The sequence below is a fragment of the Trichomycterus rosablanca genome, chromosome 2 (genome assembly GCF_030014385.1).
Source record: "Trichomycterus rosablanca isolate fTriRos1 chromosome 2, fTriRos1.hap1, whole genome shotgun sequence".
Lineage (NCBI taxonomy): Eukaryota > Metazoa > Chordata > Actinopteri > Siluriformes > Trichomycteridae > Trichomycterus > Trichomycterus rosablanca.
In genome coordinates, this window is record NC_085989.1 from 25,956,502 (window position 1) to 25,971,917 (window position 15,416).

Sequence of the window (15,416 nt, forward strand, 5' to 3'; positions counted from 1 at the left end):
GCAATAGATGAGCAATAGTCTCTGACTTTACATCTACAAGGTGAACCAACTAGGTAGGAGTGTCTAAGAGAGTGGACAGTGAGTGGACATGGTATTTAAAAACTCCAGCAGCACTGCTGTGTCTGATCCACTCATACCAGCACAACACACACTAACACACCACCACCATGTCAGTGTCACTGCAGTGCTGAGTATGATCCACCACCTAAATAATACCTGCTCTGTGGTGGTTCTGTGGGGGTCCTGACCATTGAAGAACAGGGTGACAGCAGATTTTAAAAATATGTAGAGAAACAGAACAGAACAGAACTACAAAGTGCTTCTACTGTATATGGTAAGTGGAGCTGATAAAATAGACAGTGAGTGTAGGAACAAGGAGGTGGTTTTAATGTTATGGCTGATCAGTGTATATGTACAAAAGTAATCACCTTAAAGTGTACTAGCTTTTTCGGATGACTGCTCTTGTAATTACTCACCTTGCTTCAAAATGTGTTAATGCAAACTAAAAGATAACAGAATCCAGTCACTTATGACAGACATTATAACAGTATGTCTTTCTTCGAATATTAAATCTGCTTTTATGTGATGTGAGATGTGATATCTGAAGTTGACTGTGAACACACAAGCAAACACACAGCTGTTGAGGTTGAAATTTGGAATTTTTTATTTTTATTTAGAGTAAATAGTACTGAAATAAGCTGAAATTCGTTTAACCAAAGATACCTCTGGATTTTCATTAAATACTAAATAACACCTTACATGCCCAAATCCAGTGACATTGAAAACTTCCTTAAAAAGTTGTTGCTAATTTTATATTTTCCCTTGTAAGAAATAGTTCAAGTATAAAAATTCCCATCAATGTAAAATAGCCCATCTGATGTAGAGTAAAAGCAGTAGAAGCACAAATACTGAACTTTAACAAGAACTATACATTCTAGTATATGAAGCAGCATTTTGCCCATTTTTATAATACGTTTCCTACAGTTAACAGAAGAAAAAAAAAGAACTTGTCTGCAACTAGGCCTGCATTTCAATAAACATCTTACAAGAGGCAATAAACTAGCAGAGATTTAATGAAATGCTCTAAAATTCAAAATACATAAAGAGGAAAAAAAACAGTGCACATACAGAATTGTATCTTAAATAAGTCAACATATTTGGTTGAGTATGTTAATAATACTACAAGTAAATCTAATCAATAACTTATAATATGCCATGAGATGAATACATTATTATTAATACAGTACCGCCACTAAGTCTCTGAACTTAGAGCGCATCATATCTCACAAATAAATAAATAGCAGTTTCTCTTTTTCTTTCAACAGCATTACAGTTGGAAGGCACACTAAGAACATAGTAGTGTCCGAGTCCTCGGCTAAAGTTCTGCTTTCTAACACAGTGATGTTCCATTACATCGTCTGAGAGAGCCGAGATTGAATAAATCTCTCACTAAGAAAGATATGCAGGTGCACAGACGTTTCTCTCCACGAACACGGAGCCGGCAGATCATTTTCATTAAATTGGTTGACGACGGCAGCTGGAAATCTGCACGCTTCTTGTCTTTTTGTCTCTCTCCGCCTTTCTGACTAAATCCAACATTCCAGAGTGGCTGCTGTTGATCGTAAAGTTGGAAGGTTGTAGCATGTGCTTAAGCCTCAAGCTTGGCTGTGCAGGACAGAGGTGGAACTGCTGACTGAGCTGGAGGGGGAGCTGTTCCTAAATGAGCCCAGGGATTAAAATTTGACAGCTCAACAAACGGGCACAAGCGATGCGTTCTTTCCAGAGCAACCCGTTTGTGTGTGAGTGTGCCTGTCTGTCCCCACACAGCAGCTGTTGCCTACTTCCAACTTCCAGTCTCCAGCTTTGACCTTTTGTCTTTTGTACCCATCCTACTCTGTGTGCATGAATAAGTGTTTGTACGTGCAATAATGTGTAGATATACGTTTGCACAGATTTAATATTAGTGCTTCGTTAGTGTTCATGTGCATGTAAGAGTAGTCAAATAATACAGTCTTGTCCTTTCAGGTGCCCCTGATTGTTCCTTGTCCTTTAGAGGCGTGTGGCAGAAAATTTCTGCAGTCCGTTTTGTCTCCTGGTGGCTTGTTTGCTTTGCATAGATCAAAAGGTCAGATGGGAGTCAGAAAAACAGGACATTCAGCATTAGGAAGATTTAAAAAAGTAAATAGTAGTCCTGAATATGCAAGACATAGCTACAACGTCCTTTTGTTACTCTCTACTTCCCCGCAGTTATATATATATATATATATACATATATATATATATATATATATATTATTCCCTGATAGGCAAAGTTTGTCTTGATTAATTTGCTGGAAAATCCTCCATTTCCCTGATGATAAGAAAACAAAACTTGCAAAGCACATGAGACAACAAAAAGTACCTTCAAAAAATGAGAATAAATATGTAAGCAGTAGGATCGAACACTGTGCGGACACTTGACAGTCTCCTATGTTAATGACAGCATCGGGACCTAAGGCTTCGTCCATACCTCCAAACCACAGTAATTAGTCCTAGCGTTCTCCTTTAGCAATAAATATACTGCGTCAATATTAAGCATAATAATAACACTATTGATAATGGTAAAAAGTAAAATATCTGTCCTTACACTTTCTGTGATTTTTCACATTTTACGCTTCTTTTTTTTCTTTTTTTTTTTGGTTTAATCACAGCAAGTTGAAAAGCGACAGAGTTCCAACCCCTCTAAACCACATTCACCAATCCCAAGCCATTCATTCTCCTTCCATCCACAGCCAGTCGCTGGGCATTGGCTGCCCTTCACATTCCGGTGCCATTAACTGCTATTGCATTCTCTCGGCCTGCAGCTGCTGGGGCTGGTACTGGCCGAACGCAGCAGCTGCTGCGGCTGCAGCAGAGGCCGGAGCAGTGGTGGCCAGAGGCTGCTGTACAGCGTAGCCGTAGCCTGCTGTAGTCATGTAGCCAGTTGCAGCAGGGGAGGCGGCATACGGGTATTGCTCATATGCGGCCACAGCGGCCGCGGCAGTGGCGGCGTTGGCGTACTGTGCATATGCAGCTCCAGTGTAGTCAATGTAGGGTGAGGTGGCAGCGGTGGCGGAGGCAGCGCTCTGCTGCACATGAGGAATCACCACGCTGGGCTGCATAAAGGCCTGCGGATACACGTAGTGAGCAGGGATCCTACGACACACAAAGACAGTTTTTGATTAGTCATGAGAAATGATTTGCTTTTTACTGCACACCCCGAGAGCACAACCCACACCGTGACCAAGCACCCCGTTTTCCAGGAACACCAGGGAAATGCCTTCTAGTGGAATAGGGTTGCCAAAATAGATCTCTCACTGAAACAAAACTAAAATATGGTTTTATGCAATACATTAGAATATATTAAGATACTTTTGCGCTTGCTTACATAATATCTTTTTGAATCAAATCCAATTTACTGCAGTGGAACTTTCAGAGAGTAAAGTAAATTCGGGATGTTGAGTGAAGTTGGAGGCACACGTGTGTGACCTCAGTAAAAAGACATTGGTACTTCTGACGAGTTCTGATTAAATAAGCACATTGTTCCTTATTGTTTCAAGCCAACAGTGATGGCATAGTTACCTTTAAAAAGTAACTTAGTTACTTTATTGATTACTTGATTTTAAAAGTAACTAAGTTAGATTACAAGTTACTTTATTAGTTACATTCAGCAGCTGCCGTAATGCAACTGGAGCTGCGTAGGCGATTGAAGCGGAATAAGAAACAAGAAAGATATCGGTCCTCTGTTCACAAGTGTAAGTAAGATAAATAAAAGAAAGTTTTTTAAAGACAAATAAATAACAAAAAGACGATAAATATCCAAAATTTTGGCGAGTGGGGTTTGTAATGAGTCTGTAACTATGGTGATATTACATCATCACGTCCCCACGTGTAGTACATAGCGGTGTTGTGTGCATACTGCACACTTCTGTACTGAAAGTATGTACTTCTTTACCGGCCGAGTAGTGCATACTTCCTCCAATCTAGTGCATACTCTGTAAGTATGCGATTTCGGACGCAGCTCGTGACTTAATTGTCGCATAGGCCAGACGTCACTCCCCGAGTTGCAAAAATAGTAACGCACAGTAACTTGGATAAGTAACTTTAATCTGATTACTGGATTGGAAATAGTAACTCGTTAGATTACTTGTTACTGAAAAATGTGGTCAGATTAGAGTAACATCAGTGCAAACCAAACCCCCAAAATATTTAAAAAGAAAGTTTTAATGAAAAAACATTATTTAAAAGTATGTATTTAATACATTTACACTATTGTTTAACAACAACTTCAATATGATTTGGCATCAGTTTGCAAAGCCCAAATATTTGAAGAATAGAAGTTGCTGTATGTAACTTTTCTTGGTTAAAAAAAGTACTTATTTTAGAGAAGCAGTTTAAGGCAATTAATTCACGCTTAAGAACTTAAGGTTTGATTTGGCATATTGTTGGACTTATTTGCCATGACTGAATAGGTCTACCATGGCAACCCTATTTTTTAGCACACCATCATAAAATACAAACACCAACAAACTGAAAATCATGGCACCAAATAAAGAAGCAAGTATACAAAGGCGGCAAAGAGAAATTAATAGTCCTTATTGCCAGCTCAACACAACCCAACCACACACACAAACCACATCATGAAAGAAAAAAACCAACAAAACCAACAATTTCTAGCATTTTCTCACTCGGGTCAAAGGGCAAAGCTGTTCCTATGATATCCTGCATTGATGCTTCGCCAGCCTGATGTAATGCTTTAGTTAATACACTACGGCACAAAAAGAAATAAAAAAAAAATGTTCAGCACAGCACAAACACAACATAAAGGGTTACAAATACAATGCTAGAGATACCTCAACTCCACACAAAACACGGTTTAGAGTAACACACTGTTTCAAAACCGTATCATTATTAAACACACACATACACGACTTTAAAGTCACAAAGTCACACCACACATGCAGGCCACTAAATAGGCCTTGCTCTAAATTAAGCACTGACAGCTGAGAACAGCTGAGAACAGCTGACATACTCTGGTATTTTCTTTTCATGATAGATCCATGGTAAAGAACTGGGGACAGTCAACATTTGGCTGGAGGGATGTTCCAGGATAGTCTTAGAGGTCAGAGGGGGCAAATGCATTATGGTGCCAAAAAGCATGTTTCCCTATATGTTTTATTCAATACTAGTAATGATTACAGATTTGTCTAATGGTATTTTGGTCTCACATGGGTTTGTACATGTTAAGTCTTGTGACATCATAAAGTATTTTTATTAGCATACGTTTTCTTATTTATAAGCCTAATTCCAAGTAGTCCAAGTAGGACAGTAGATTAGAGAAAGTGGTTTGCAAACAGTAGTTATTTAATTAAAAATGGACATTTAATGTTTAACCTAAAAAACATTCTTGATTTTTGGAAGAGTTTCAACACTTATTCCTTATTTTCAAGAAATGCACAAAGGGCAAAGACAAAAACAATCATTAAATACCCATGACCTTCAACCCCTCCAATGGTACTGCATTAAAAAAACATTTTAAAAATCCAATGACATGGGTCAGAAATTACTTAAAACTCTTGTCCATTAGAAGTCTCTTGCAGCATCTGCTAATGCAAGTTAACACTCCACTACATAAAGTAAAAAGCCATACTTCAATAACAGCCAAAATCACAGCTGACTTCTCCAGGCTTAAGCTTATCCGAGATGTATTGCTGCAGAGTGGAAGCAAGTGCTGTGGGCTGAGAAGTCCACCTTTCAAATTATTTTTGGAAATAATGGACATTGCGTTGGTAACAATAGGGATAGTCCTTTTTCTCACTGGCCCAGAGAACACAAACTTCAAAAGCTAGTGTCTGTCATGGGATTGGGTAACTTGCATATGGTGACTTCTGTAAGATCTCATTGCTGCACATTTTAAGCAACACCTGCTTCAATCTAGATTATTAGTCTTATTCAGGGATGTCCCGGCCTGTTTCAGGAAAATGATATCAAGCCAAATTCTACACGTATTACAACAGAGTTGATTTTTTGTAAGGGTGCAGGTGCTAGACTGGCATGCCTGCATCCCAGACCTGTCTACTGTTGAAAAGATGTAGCACATTAAACAACGTAATACACAACAATGAAGAACCTGGACAGTTAAGCAGCTTAGGTGTTTTATTAAGAAATATTTGAAATTTACACTGAAAAACTTCAGAATTGTAATATTAAGAGAGAAGTCGAGGGAAGGGGGTAAAATTTCCACCGCTTGTTTTTAAAAAAAAGCAATACACCATTTAAGGTGTATAAGCTGAGGATTAGCAAAATCTTATTCAGTTTAAAATGGTCTTTTACTATTAAAACAATTAAATCGTTTTAAATATAAGTTTAATTGCCCTAAATAATAATCAGAAATTTTAGTTGATTTTACTGAATTTCCTCTCTGATTAGAACAAATTAAACTAACTTGTAACCTGTGAAAAGACATTTTAGTTCAATTAAAAGCTTAAGACGCTACTGCAAAGTAATTCAGTCAAACTTTGACAAAAGCCATGCGTTTTATTAAATGAACATTAATTCATCTCTGTAACTGCCTCACCCTGACTGGAGTCGCAATGGCTCTGCATCCTAGCAGGAAACCTGTGTTTGGAAGGGAAAAACCAACACAGACAGTAGGAAGGTTGGCAAAACTCAACAAAGACCTATAGCAAGGTTTAAACCCAGGTCCCCAGAATTTAGTAGCTTAAGGATACTCACGCACACACCCTGTATACAAATAATAATAGTTCTCCAAACATTTTGAATGTCAAATTTTTATCTTAGTCTGGAGACCCTTTGATAGTTCTGGTCCAAGCCACGCAATTCCAAAGTTCAGTGCGCCAAGATCCACTTTAGCAACAGGATTTAAACAATATCTGCAAACACTGTGAAACGGGGAAATCTTTTCATTATAAACCCCTGCTTTTTACTTCTTCCTCTTTTACTGCCTAACCAGTGTTTTTAACATCTGATCTGTTCAGAAGCCCTCAACAGACCAGACGCATTAGTGTATCTTTAAGTGCTTTGAATACAGATTGGTGGCATGATGTACAACAGACAACTGGTTTATCCCACAGCCCTCAATGGCCTTGAAGTTGTAAAATGAACAGACCCCAAGCCAATGGGATTCAGCAGTCCATTTCCTCCTTGGGCACTGGTTAAAAATACCACTGTTACTAAGTGGAATGCCAGACCACAGCCATTTTTTTCCTTCTGACAAGACTGTTGTGGGCTTGCACATTAAAGTTCATATCTAAATAAAGGTTTGAGATCAAATGCCATGGCGACTGTGTGTGTATAAAATCTGCCTCAGGAATCACACCTGTTGGAATCAACTGAAACCTGAGTAGTGACATGCAGAACAGTAAGCAGTTCTAAAAAAAACAGAACACCTGTTAATGACGATCACTAAACTATTCAATTCACCAATTTCAACTAAACCTAAGAGATATTTCCAGCATTTTTAACTAATCTTTATCCACCACATGGGTAAAATATGTATAACTGAAAGGTTTTCCTGTACTGAGAAAAAAATATAACTTAAAACATTATACATAAAGTCCAGTTCCATTTAAATTTGATCAATAAAAATACAGGTACACAACTATTAGACCAGTGTGAAAATCTCATTGACAAACACATGAGTGCCTTTTTAATAAGTGTTATCCTACATTTACATTTTCATTATGTGCTATCCATGTGCTAATAAGTAAAAAAGACGAGGTACTCCAAGAATTGCTGGCATTATCCTATATTCATTTCAAATGGGGTTTCTTTAGTGGTGCACTACCTCATCTAAAATTAAATTAGTGACAAAAGTTCATGAATTTATGGCATCAAGTCCATGATTTGATGGCATAAGGATGTTTTTTTTCTGTCTCCCTAAAACATCTTCAAAAACGGTCACATTGGATTTCATATTTTAACTGTAAGGGCTACATTAGTCCAGCTAAAGCCTGCAGAACTCTTAAAATATATATATATTAAAAAATTTAGTAATTAATCCATTAAAGTGGTTTTCAAGTGGTTTTCACCTTTGCAAAACTGCTTACTTTACTGTCCAATAAAAAACTCTCATCAAGCGTTCACACTAGCCAGTAAAAAAAGCAACAGGCAACACTTATGTTCTGTGAAGCATGAGGCCATATTTTGGGTAACTAATGACTAAACTGACAGAAATGTCCAAATCATCCTCTCACAGGTCAGGTCACTTTCTGCTATTAACTTGCCATTAAAATTGCAAAAGTAAAACAAATGTAACACAGTGGTATATTTTATTATAGTAGGCTAAATAATAAATAAAAATACTAAATACTACTATATTACTAATATGCTTAAATATTAATACTAAACATTATTTAACAGGCTATATGCATTTTGAGCCACAAGCAACAACAGCTGTGGCTAGCTACAAGCCACAAAAGACAAATCTCAGGTACCATAGGTGACTGGCCACACTTTTGGAAGTGCAGGATTAGTATTCTAGTACATAGGTCTTTCAATAATATGTTTATTTTCTCAGTACAGAAATTTTTTTCAAATTGTTGTTTGTGGTAATCACCTATGGATGACAAACACAGTGAAAAGAGATTGGGTTGAAAAAGAACAGTTTTCCCTCAACCTAAAAAAAAAAAAAAAAAAAAAAAAAAAAAAAAAGAGGTTTGTTTTTTTATGAGCACTAAATATGATCACGTTCCACTTTGACAGTTGGTACAAGTTGGCCGGAGAGGCTATTAATATCTTTAGTTACACAGTGGTGCAAGTACAAAACCAACTGAACAGAACAGGTCAAATTATGTTTCATATACAGCGTTGGTCAAATACGCAAATAGGACAAAATAGAAATACCCATACACAAAGCCAAACACTGACTTAAGAGAAGTTGGCTGCCATCTAAACGTGACACAGCTGTAATAGGTTTGATCAGCAACTGCTCTTGGGTCAAAACCACAATGTTCCCTTTCAGTTGTACTGCACTGCACTGTATCTACGTGAGACATGCCTTTTTGGTGACACTATCATGGTGAGGCTGTTTTCCAAAGTGGATCACATTGCTACATGTTAGGTGCAGCCCATATAAAGAGAGTGGGAGAGAACAAAAATGAGAGGGACAGAAAGAGCAGGCTTCATGCGACTGCAGTGTCAGCACTACGGTCTTTGTGTGGTACAATGGAGAAGCTTGTTTTCCTTAACGCCACACGGGTCCATGTGATAATAGCTTGTTCGAGGGCCCGTGCCATTCATTGTTTGTGGCACATTGAGGGGCTTGTAACACTGCAAACACATGCAGGCAAATACACTCACACAGCAATAAAGAAAGTTAATGTTTCAGGGTATTTTTTCCAGTTGTTTTAGCATTGCTCTACAGCATAAATATCTCAACATATTAAAACTGTGTCTTTATAGAAGTGAGTCAGCCTTCTGCTGAATGCAAGCCAGTTGCCTTCATTGTATACAACAACATATCAGTGATTGAAAGACTGCAGGTCTCCAGGGACTCTGGATCCACTGCAAGATGCCATATAGGGCTAAAGGGAGAGAGAAGAAACAGAAAAAGACAGAGACAAAAACAGACAGATAAAAGGGATGAGTGCAGGAGAGAGAAAAGAAAAGCTAAGAGTCCATCATGGTCATCTTGGGTGTCAGTAGAAAGGTAGAAAAAAGCAACGTGCAAGCAAGTTGTTGGGTAGTTTGGTTGAGAATGGGTGGAGGTAAGGGGTTTCAACGATCACACAAAGACTGCACTCACTCCAAAAACATAACACCAAAAGACAAGCTCCAGCACAAAAAGCATCAAAGAAAAACCCCACTTTGCTGGCCATGGCAAGTTATTACTCCTCCACTATACTGAGAATCGACACCCCCAAACCAGCCTTTTCCCAGAAAATAAAAAAGCACACATTAGCTATTAACACCACTTCATCACGGTAAAAAAAGGCACACACAGCTCTATGCACTATTAAAATGAAAGTCCAAACCAAAATTAAAACCCACATACATGCATCTGTAATCACCATTTTGAGCTTGTTTGTGTGTGTTTGAGTCTACAGGTAGCTATTGATCTGCGCAATGCCCACAGAGCTATTCCTCAACCACCAGTTAGCTTATCTCATATCGAGCCTGTCGGACCAGAGAAAGACAACAGCATCCATAAGTCAATTAAAGAACATTACACACAAACACACACACACACACACAAATATATCAATTATTCAAAAAGGTCTAAATTTGTAGTTAGGCATGGAGTGTCAATGGATATTGTTATATTCATATATTGCAGTAATGACTGAATTGGTCCAAGCCTAAAAATTACGGTTAATTGTTTAGACAAAAATATTTATGAAGGAATGGAATGATATTATTAAAGATTGATTGAATCAATCTCACCTGCACACACAGTCAACCTTTCTTATTAACTGTTGCTCACACTTACCCATAGGGTCTCTGGATGAAGGCTGGATGGATTTGGGGTACACCAAACGTAAAACCTGTGCAAATACAAAAGAAACTACAGTTAATTATTGATTATCTGCTAAGCTAGGGTTCACAATCAGCTGATCAGGCTGCTGGAACAGGCCCTAATAAAATCCTTCAGAGCTGTGCATGTAAGACTAGTATGGATTACATGATCATGTTTTATTGATGCCTACAAGGCTGAACTAGTTCCAGCGTCCTTTTTAAAGTGATAAGTGAAAACCTTTACCTTGCTGCATCACCCGTGGTTTGGCTCCAAGGTATGCGAGGTTTACATTGGCCTTCCTGCCGTCAATTATAGGGTTAGGGTCTTTACAAGCTCTGTCAGCAGCAGAGCGGTCTTCCATTGTCACCTGGTTCAAAGGAAAAAAGGAAAATGATGAAACATAAAATACACTGGATAAGAAGTTCACTCTTTGCCTTTCTGTCATGAATAAGAAATTAGTCATATATATTTTAAGCTTTAAAATGGTTACATTACTCATGAAAAAATGTTACAAATGTTTGGCACTGAGATTATAAAATGGATTAATTCAAACATCTATATTAAAAATTAAATAAACTTAACTGTGATTATACACAAAAAAAGCAAAATTAAAAATAGATGTATACTAAGGGGCCAATTTAATGCAAACCAGGACTCACTTAAAACAAACCAATGATGACTTTTGATGAGACTAAAACAAATCCTCACAGATGGTTGTGGTCAGTCCAAACTCTTTCCCAAACCTCCGTTTTGGGATAATGAATGCAGTGTACTTTATGTCTCGGTTAGACCTTAGAGACCACTGTTATAGCCCCGAGAGAGCATTTGGATTGTTTGTACAGTATTTGTTTGTCAATATAGAATAAGGGGGAGTAACAAAGTCATAGTTCTCTAGCACCTTACATGCAATCATAGGAGAGTAGTAAGTGTAAAAAAAAAGTGGTTACTGACTTAAGTGACTGTCTATTGGTTTAAGTATATAGTTCAGCCAAACCTTTACTGTTGCTCACACATTTGTTGTCATAGAATATATATTATTTTCACTCAGCCCTAACATGGACTAAGAAAGGTCTTGTATTTATAGGGCAGATTGTGGACATACAAGGCCTAGTTAAAATAGAACAATTTGAGACTGGCATAATGATATCAAATATTTTTTTGGTCAGTCTGTGCTTACAGTTATCCTTCACCTGGTAAAATTAATGTTAAATGAATGTTAAACTAAACTACTTACACTGTTAAGAATGCATTTCAAAATATTATTTAGATTGTAACTTAAACCAGTCTTGTCTTTAAGGTACACAGGACATTTGGGCCCACAACTGTGACTGGATACATATTCAAGCCAAAGAAATACAGCATTCCAACTTCTGCTAATTCAGTAATGGTTAGTGTATTTCAAAAAAAGGTATATATTTTTGCAAGAAATGGCGAGAATGATGAAAAAATATATAAGTAAAATGCTAAAATAAAACCAGTTTGTTGTGAAACTGCTGGACTGACCTGAGAAAGGTCAACGTTTTACAAGCCAGTTTGTTGACTTTCTGAGGGACTTTATCAGCTCCTAGTCAGGCCGACAGCTGGGCCAACAGTGCATTAAAAGTGAGTGTAATGTAAGCTATGATTTAATTAAAATTTAAATAGGTTATCTTTTCCGAAATTCCAATACATGTTAAAGGTTTATCTTTAGAGAGAGCGGAATTGCAAGGTTTGTTTTCGGCCTCAGATAAAACTCCACAGTGAAGAGTTCAGCCTTGCTGACATAAAGCCCATAACGTTTTTTCTTTCATTACTGAGACTAGCACTTTGTAATTTTATTTAACATTTTTATTTTAACAAGTTATTTGAGCTGTACGGTGAGTGCTCGAGTTTGTCCACAATTTACAAATATAAACCCTACAGAAAGCTTGCTACTTAAAAGTTGTGCCACAACCTAAAGCTCGACAGTTTATTCTTTGGGATACAAAGTGGGATTCAAAAAGCTTAATACTTACAAAACCATAGCCCCTGGACTTCCCAGTCTGTCTGTCGGTAATAACGACAGCCTCTTCAATTTCCCCAAACACTTCAAAATATTTCCTCAGGCTGGAATCCGTGGTGTGGTACGGCAGACCTCCGACAAAGATTTTGGTGTAAGTCGTGTCCTTTTGGGTGGTATGCATCCTCACAGACGCTCAAGTGCAAAGCCAAGAGAGAAACGTAGTGCAATGTTTCAGCTGATACAGCTTAACTTTCTGTTGCTTTAAAACACGCCGAGTTACGACAACACAGTAAAAAGAAGTGTATAAAACGCGGCTTTAGGCTACAGACTTGGTTAGTCGAGGTAGATATTTCTGTTAGTTCGGAGGAGTGAGCGTGGAGCGGATTGTTTTAAAGATCATCAGGTAGCTCGAACTCCGCTTGTTCGTTTCTGACGTGCTTTCTAAAGAGCGCCTGCCTCTGACCCATTCCTAAATGCTCCCGACCTAACCACGCCCCACGCACCATGTGGGAGGAGCCACGTGTTGCCTCACGCCCACCGCACGTGCGCTTCAACAGCTGGACAACTGACAACAGTCTGGTAGTTGTGGTTGTGGTTTTGTGTGTGTGTGTGTGTGTGTGTTAGTGGATTTGTGTGTGTATGTATGTGTGTGTAAGCAACACGTGTGTATTGTGTGTATATTTGTATGTGTGTCAAGGCCTTAGATGAGGTCCTAAGATGAACTTACGTCTTTCACATTTTACAATTCTGGCTAATACTGTATTGTGATGGCAGAGATAAGGGATTAATAAAGTGCAGTATACCCATATTCATAATAAATGTTTAAATAAAATTAATCATAAAATGTTTTATTATTTATTTATTTTCAGAATTACAGTCCCAGCACAAATTAAGATATTAACATTAACATTACATTTTCATGCAAGTCAGAACTGGTATAAAGATACAGTAATAATGTACAGTTTACGAGCGACCTTCTGCTTACTAGTCCAGTACCTTAACCGCTAGGCTACAACAGTAGTAGTAATGTTACAGTAATAAGAATCCCATTACCAACTGATGGGGGTGGCACAGTGGCGTAGTGGGTAGCACTGTAGCCTCACAGCAAGAACGTCCTGGGTTCGATCTCCAGGTGGAGCGGTCCTTTCTGTGTGGAGTTTGCAAGTTCTCTGCGTGGGTTTCCTCCGGGAGCCCCGGTTTCCTCGCACAGTCCAAAGACACGTTGGTGAGGTGAATTGGAGACACAAAATTGTCCATGACTGTGTTTGACATTAAAACTTGTGAACTGATGAATCTTGTGTAATGAATAACTACCGTTTCTGTCATAATTGTAACCAAAGTGTGTAAAACATGATATTAAAATCCTAATAAATAATATATACAGTATATACAGTGGGGCCAAAAAGTATTTAGTCAGCCACTGATTGTGCAAGTTCTCCTACTTAGAAAGATGAGAGAGGTCTGTAATTTTCATCATAGGTACACTTCAACTATGAGAGACAAAATGAGAAAAAAAAATCCAGGAAATCACATTGTAGGATTTTTAAAAAATGTATTTGTAAATTATGGTGGAAAATAAGTATTTGGTCAATAACAAAAGTTCAACTTAATACTTTGTAACATAACCTTTGTTGGCAATGACAGAGGTTAAACGTTTCCTGTAAGTCTTCACCAAGTTTGCACACACTGTAGCTGGTATTTTGGCTCATTCCTCCATGCAGATCTCCTCTAGAGCAGTGATGTTTTGGGGCTGTCGCTGGGCAACACGGACTCCACAAATTTTCTATGGGATTGAGGTCTGGAGACTGGCTAGGCCACTCCAGGACCTTGAAATGCTTTTTACGGAGCCCCTCCTTCGTTGCCCGAGCGGTGTGTTTGGGATCATTGTCATGCTGGAAGACCCAGCCACGTTCCATCTTCAATGCTCTCACTGATGGAAGGAGGTTTTGGCTTACAATCTCACGATACATGGCCCCGTTCATTCTTCCCTTAACACGGATCAGTCGTCCTGTCCCCTTTGAGGAAAAACAGCCCCAAAGCATGATGTTTCCACCCCCATGCTTCACAGTAGGTATGGCGTTCTTGGGTTTTTCTTCTTCCTCCAAACACGACAAGTTGAGTTTTTACCAAAAAGTTCCATTTTGGTTTCATCTGACCACATGATATTCTCCCAATCCTCTTCTGGATCATCCATATGCTCTCTGACAAACTTCAGACGGGCCTGGACATGTACTGGCTTAAGCAAGGGGACACGCCTGGCACTGCAGGATTTGAGTCCCTCTCGGCGTAGTGTGTTACTGATGGTAGCCTTTTTTACTTTGGTCCCAGCTCTCTGCAGGTCATTCATCATGTCCCTCTGTGTAGTTCTGGGATTTTTGCTCACCGTTCTCATGATCATTTTGACCCCACAGGATGAGATCTTGACCCCAAGGGAGATTATCAATGGTCTTGTATGTCTTCCATTTTCTTACAATTGCTCCCACAGTTGATTTATTCACACCAACCTGCTTGCCTATTGTAGATTCACTCTTCCCAGCCTGGTGCAGGTCTACAATTTTCTTCCTGGTGTCCTTCGACAGCTCTTTGGTCTTGGCCATGGTTAAGTTTTGAGTCTGACTGTTTGAGGCTGTGGACAGGTGTCTTTTATACAGATAACAAGGTCAAACAGGTGCCATTAAAACAGGTAACGAGTGGAGGACAGAAGAGCTTCTTAAAGAAGAAGTTACAGGTCTATGAGAGCCAGAAATCTTGCTTGTTTGTTATTGACCAAATACTTATTTTCCACCATAATTTACGAATAAATTCTTTAAAAATCCTACAATGTGATTTCCTGGTTTTTTTTTTCTCATTTTGTCTCTCATAGTTGAAGTGTACCTATGATGAAAATTACAGACCTGTGAAAATAAGTATTTGATCCCCTGCTGATTTTGTAAGTTTACC

At 38.5% G+C, this 15,416-nt stretch overlaps 1 protein-coding gene across 1 annotated transcript; it reads right to left on the reverse strand.

The window, feature by feature from the left end:
- Window positions 1–1,857: 1,857 nt before the first annotated feature.
- rbm24a (RNA binding motif protein 24a) lies at window positions 1,858–12,899 on the reverse strand. Its single transcript, XM_063013127.1, has 4 exons — window positions 12,490–12,899; window positions 10,739–10,862; window positions 10,469–10,523; window positions 1,858–3,174 (listed from the first exon to the last, which is right to left on the reverse strand). The coding sequence occupies exons 1-4, from the start codon at window positions 12,655–12,657 to the stop codon at window positions 2,820–2,822; spliced, it is 702 nt and encodes a 233-aa protein (XP_062869197.1). The 5' UTR covers window positions 12,658–12,899; the 3' UTR covers window positions 1,858–2,819.
- Window positions 12,900–15,416: the final 2,517 nt, after the last annotated feature.

Excerpts from the sequence above, each read along its gene's own strand:
- rbm24a (XM_063013127.1), bottom strand. The coding sequence starts at position 12,657 with ATGCATACCACCCAAAAGGACACGACTTACACCAAAATCTTTGTCGGA. Across the intron at positions 10,524-10,738 it reads ACCACGGGTGATGCAGCAAG|GTTTTACGTTTGGTGTACCC; the intron begins GTAAAGGTTTTC and ends GTATTTGCACAG. Across the intron at positions 3,175-10,468 it reads TTCATCCAGAGACCCTATGG|GATCCCTGCTCACTACGTGT; the intron begins GTAAGTGTGAGC and ends TGTGTGTCGTAG.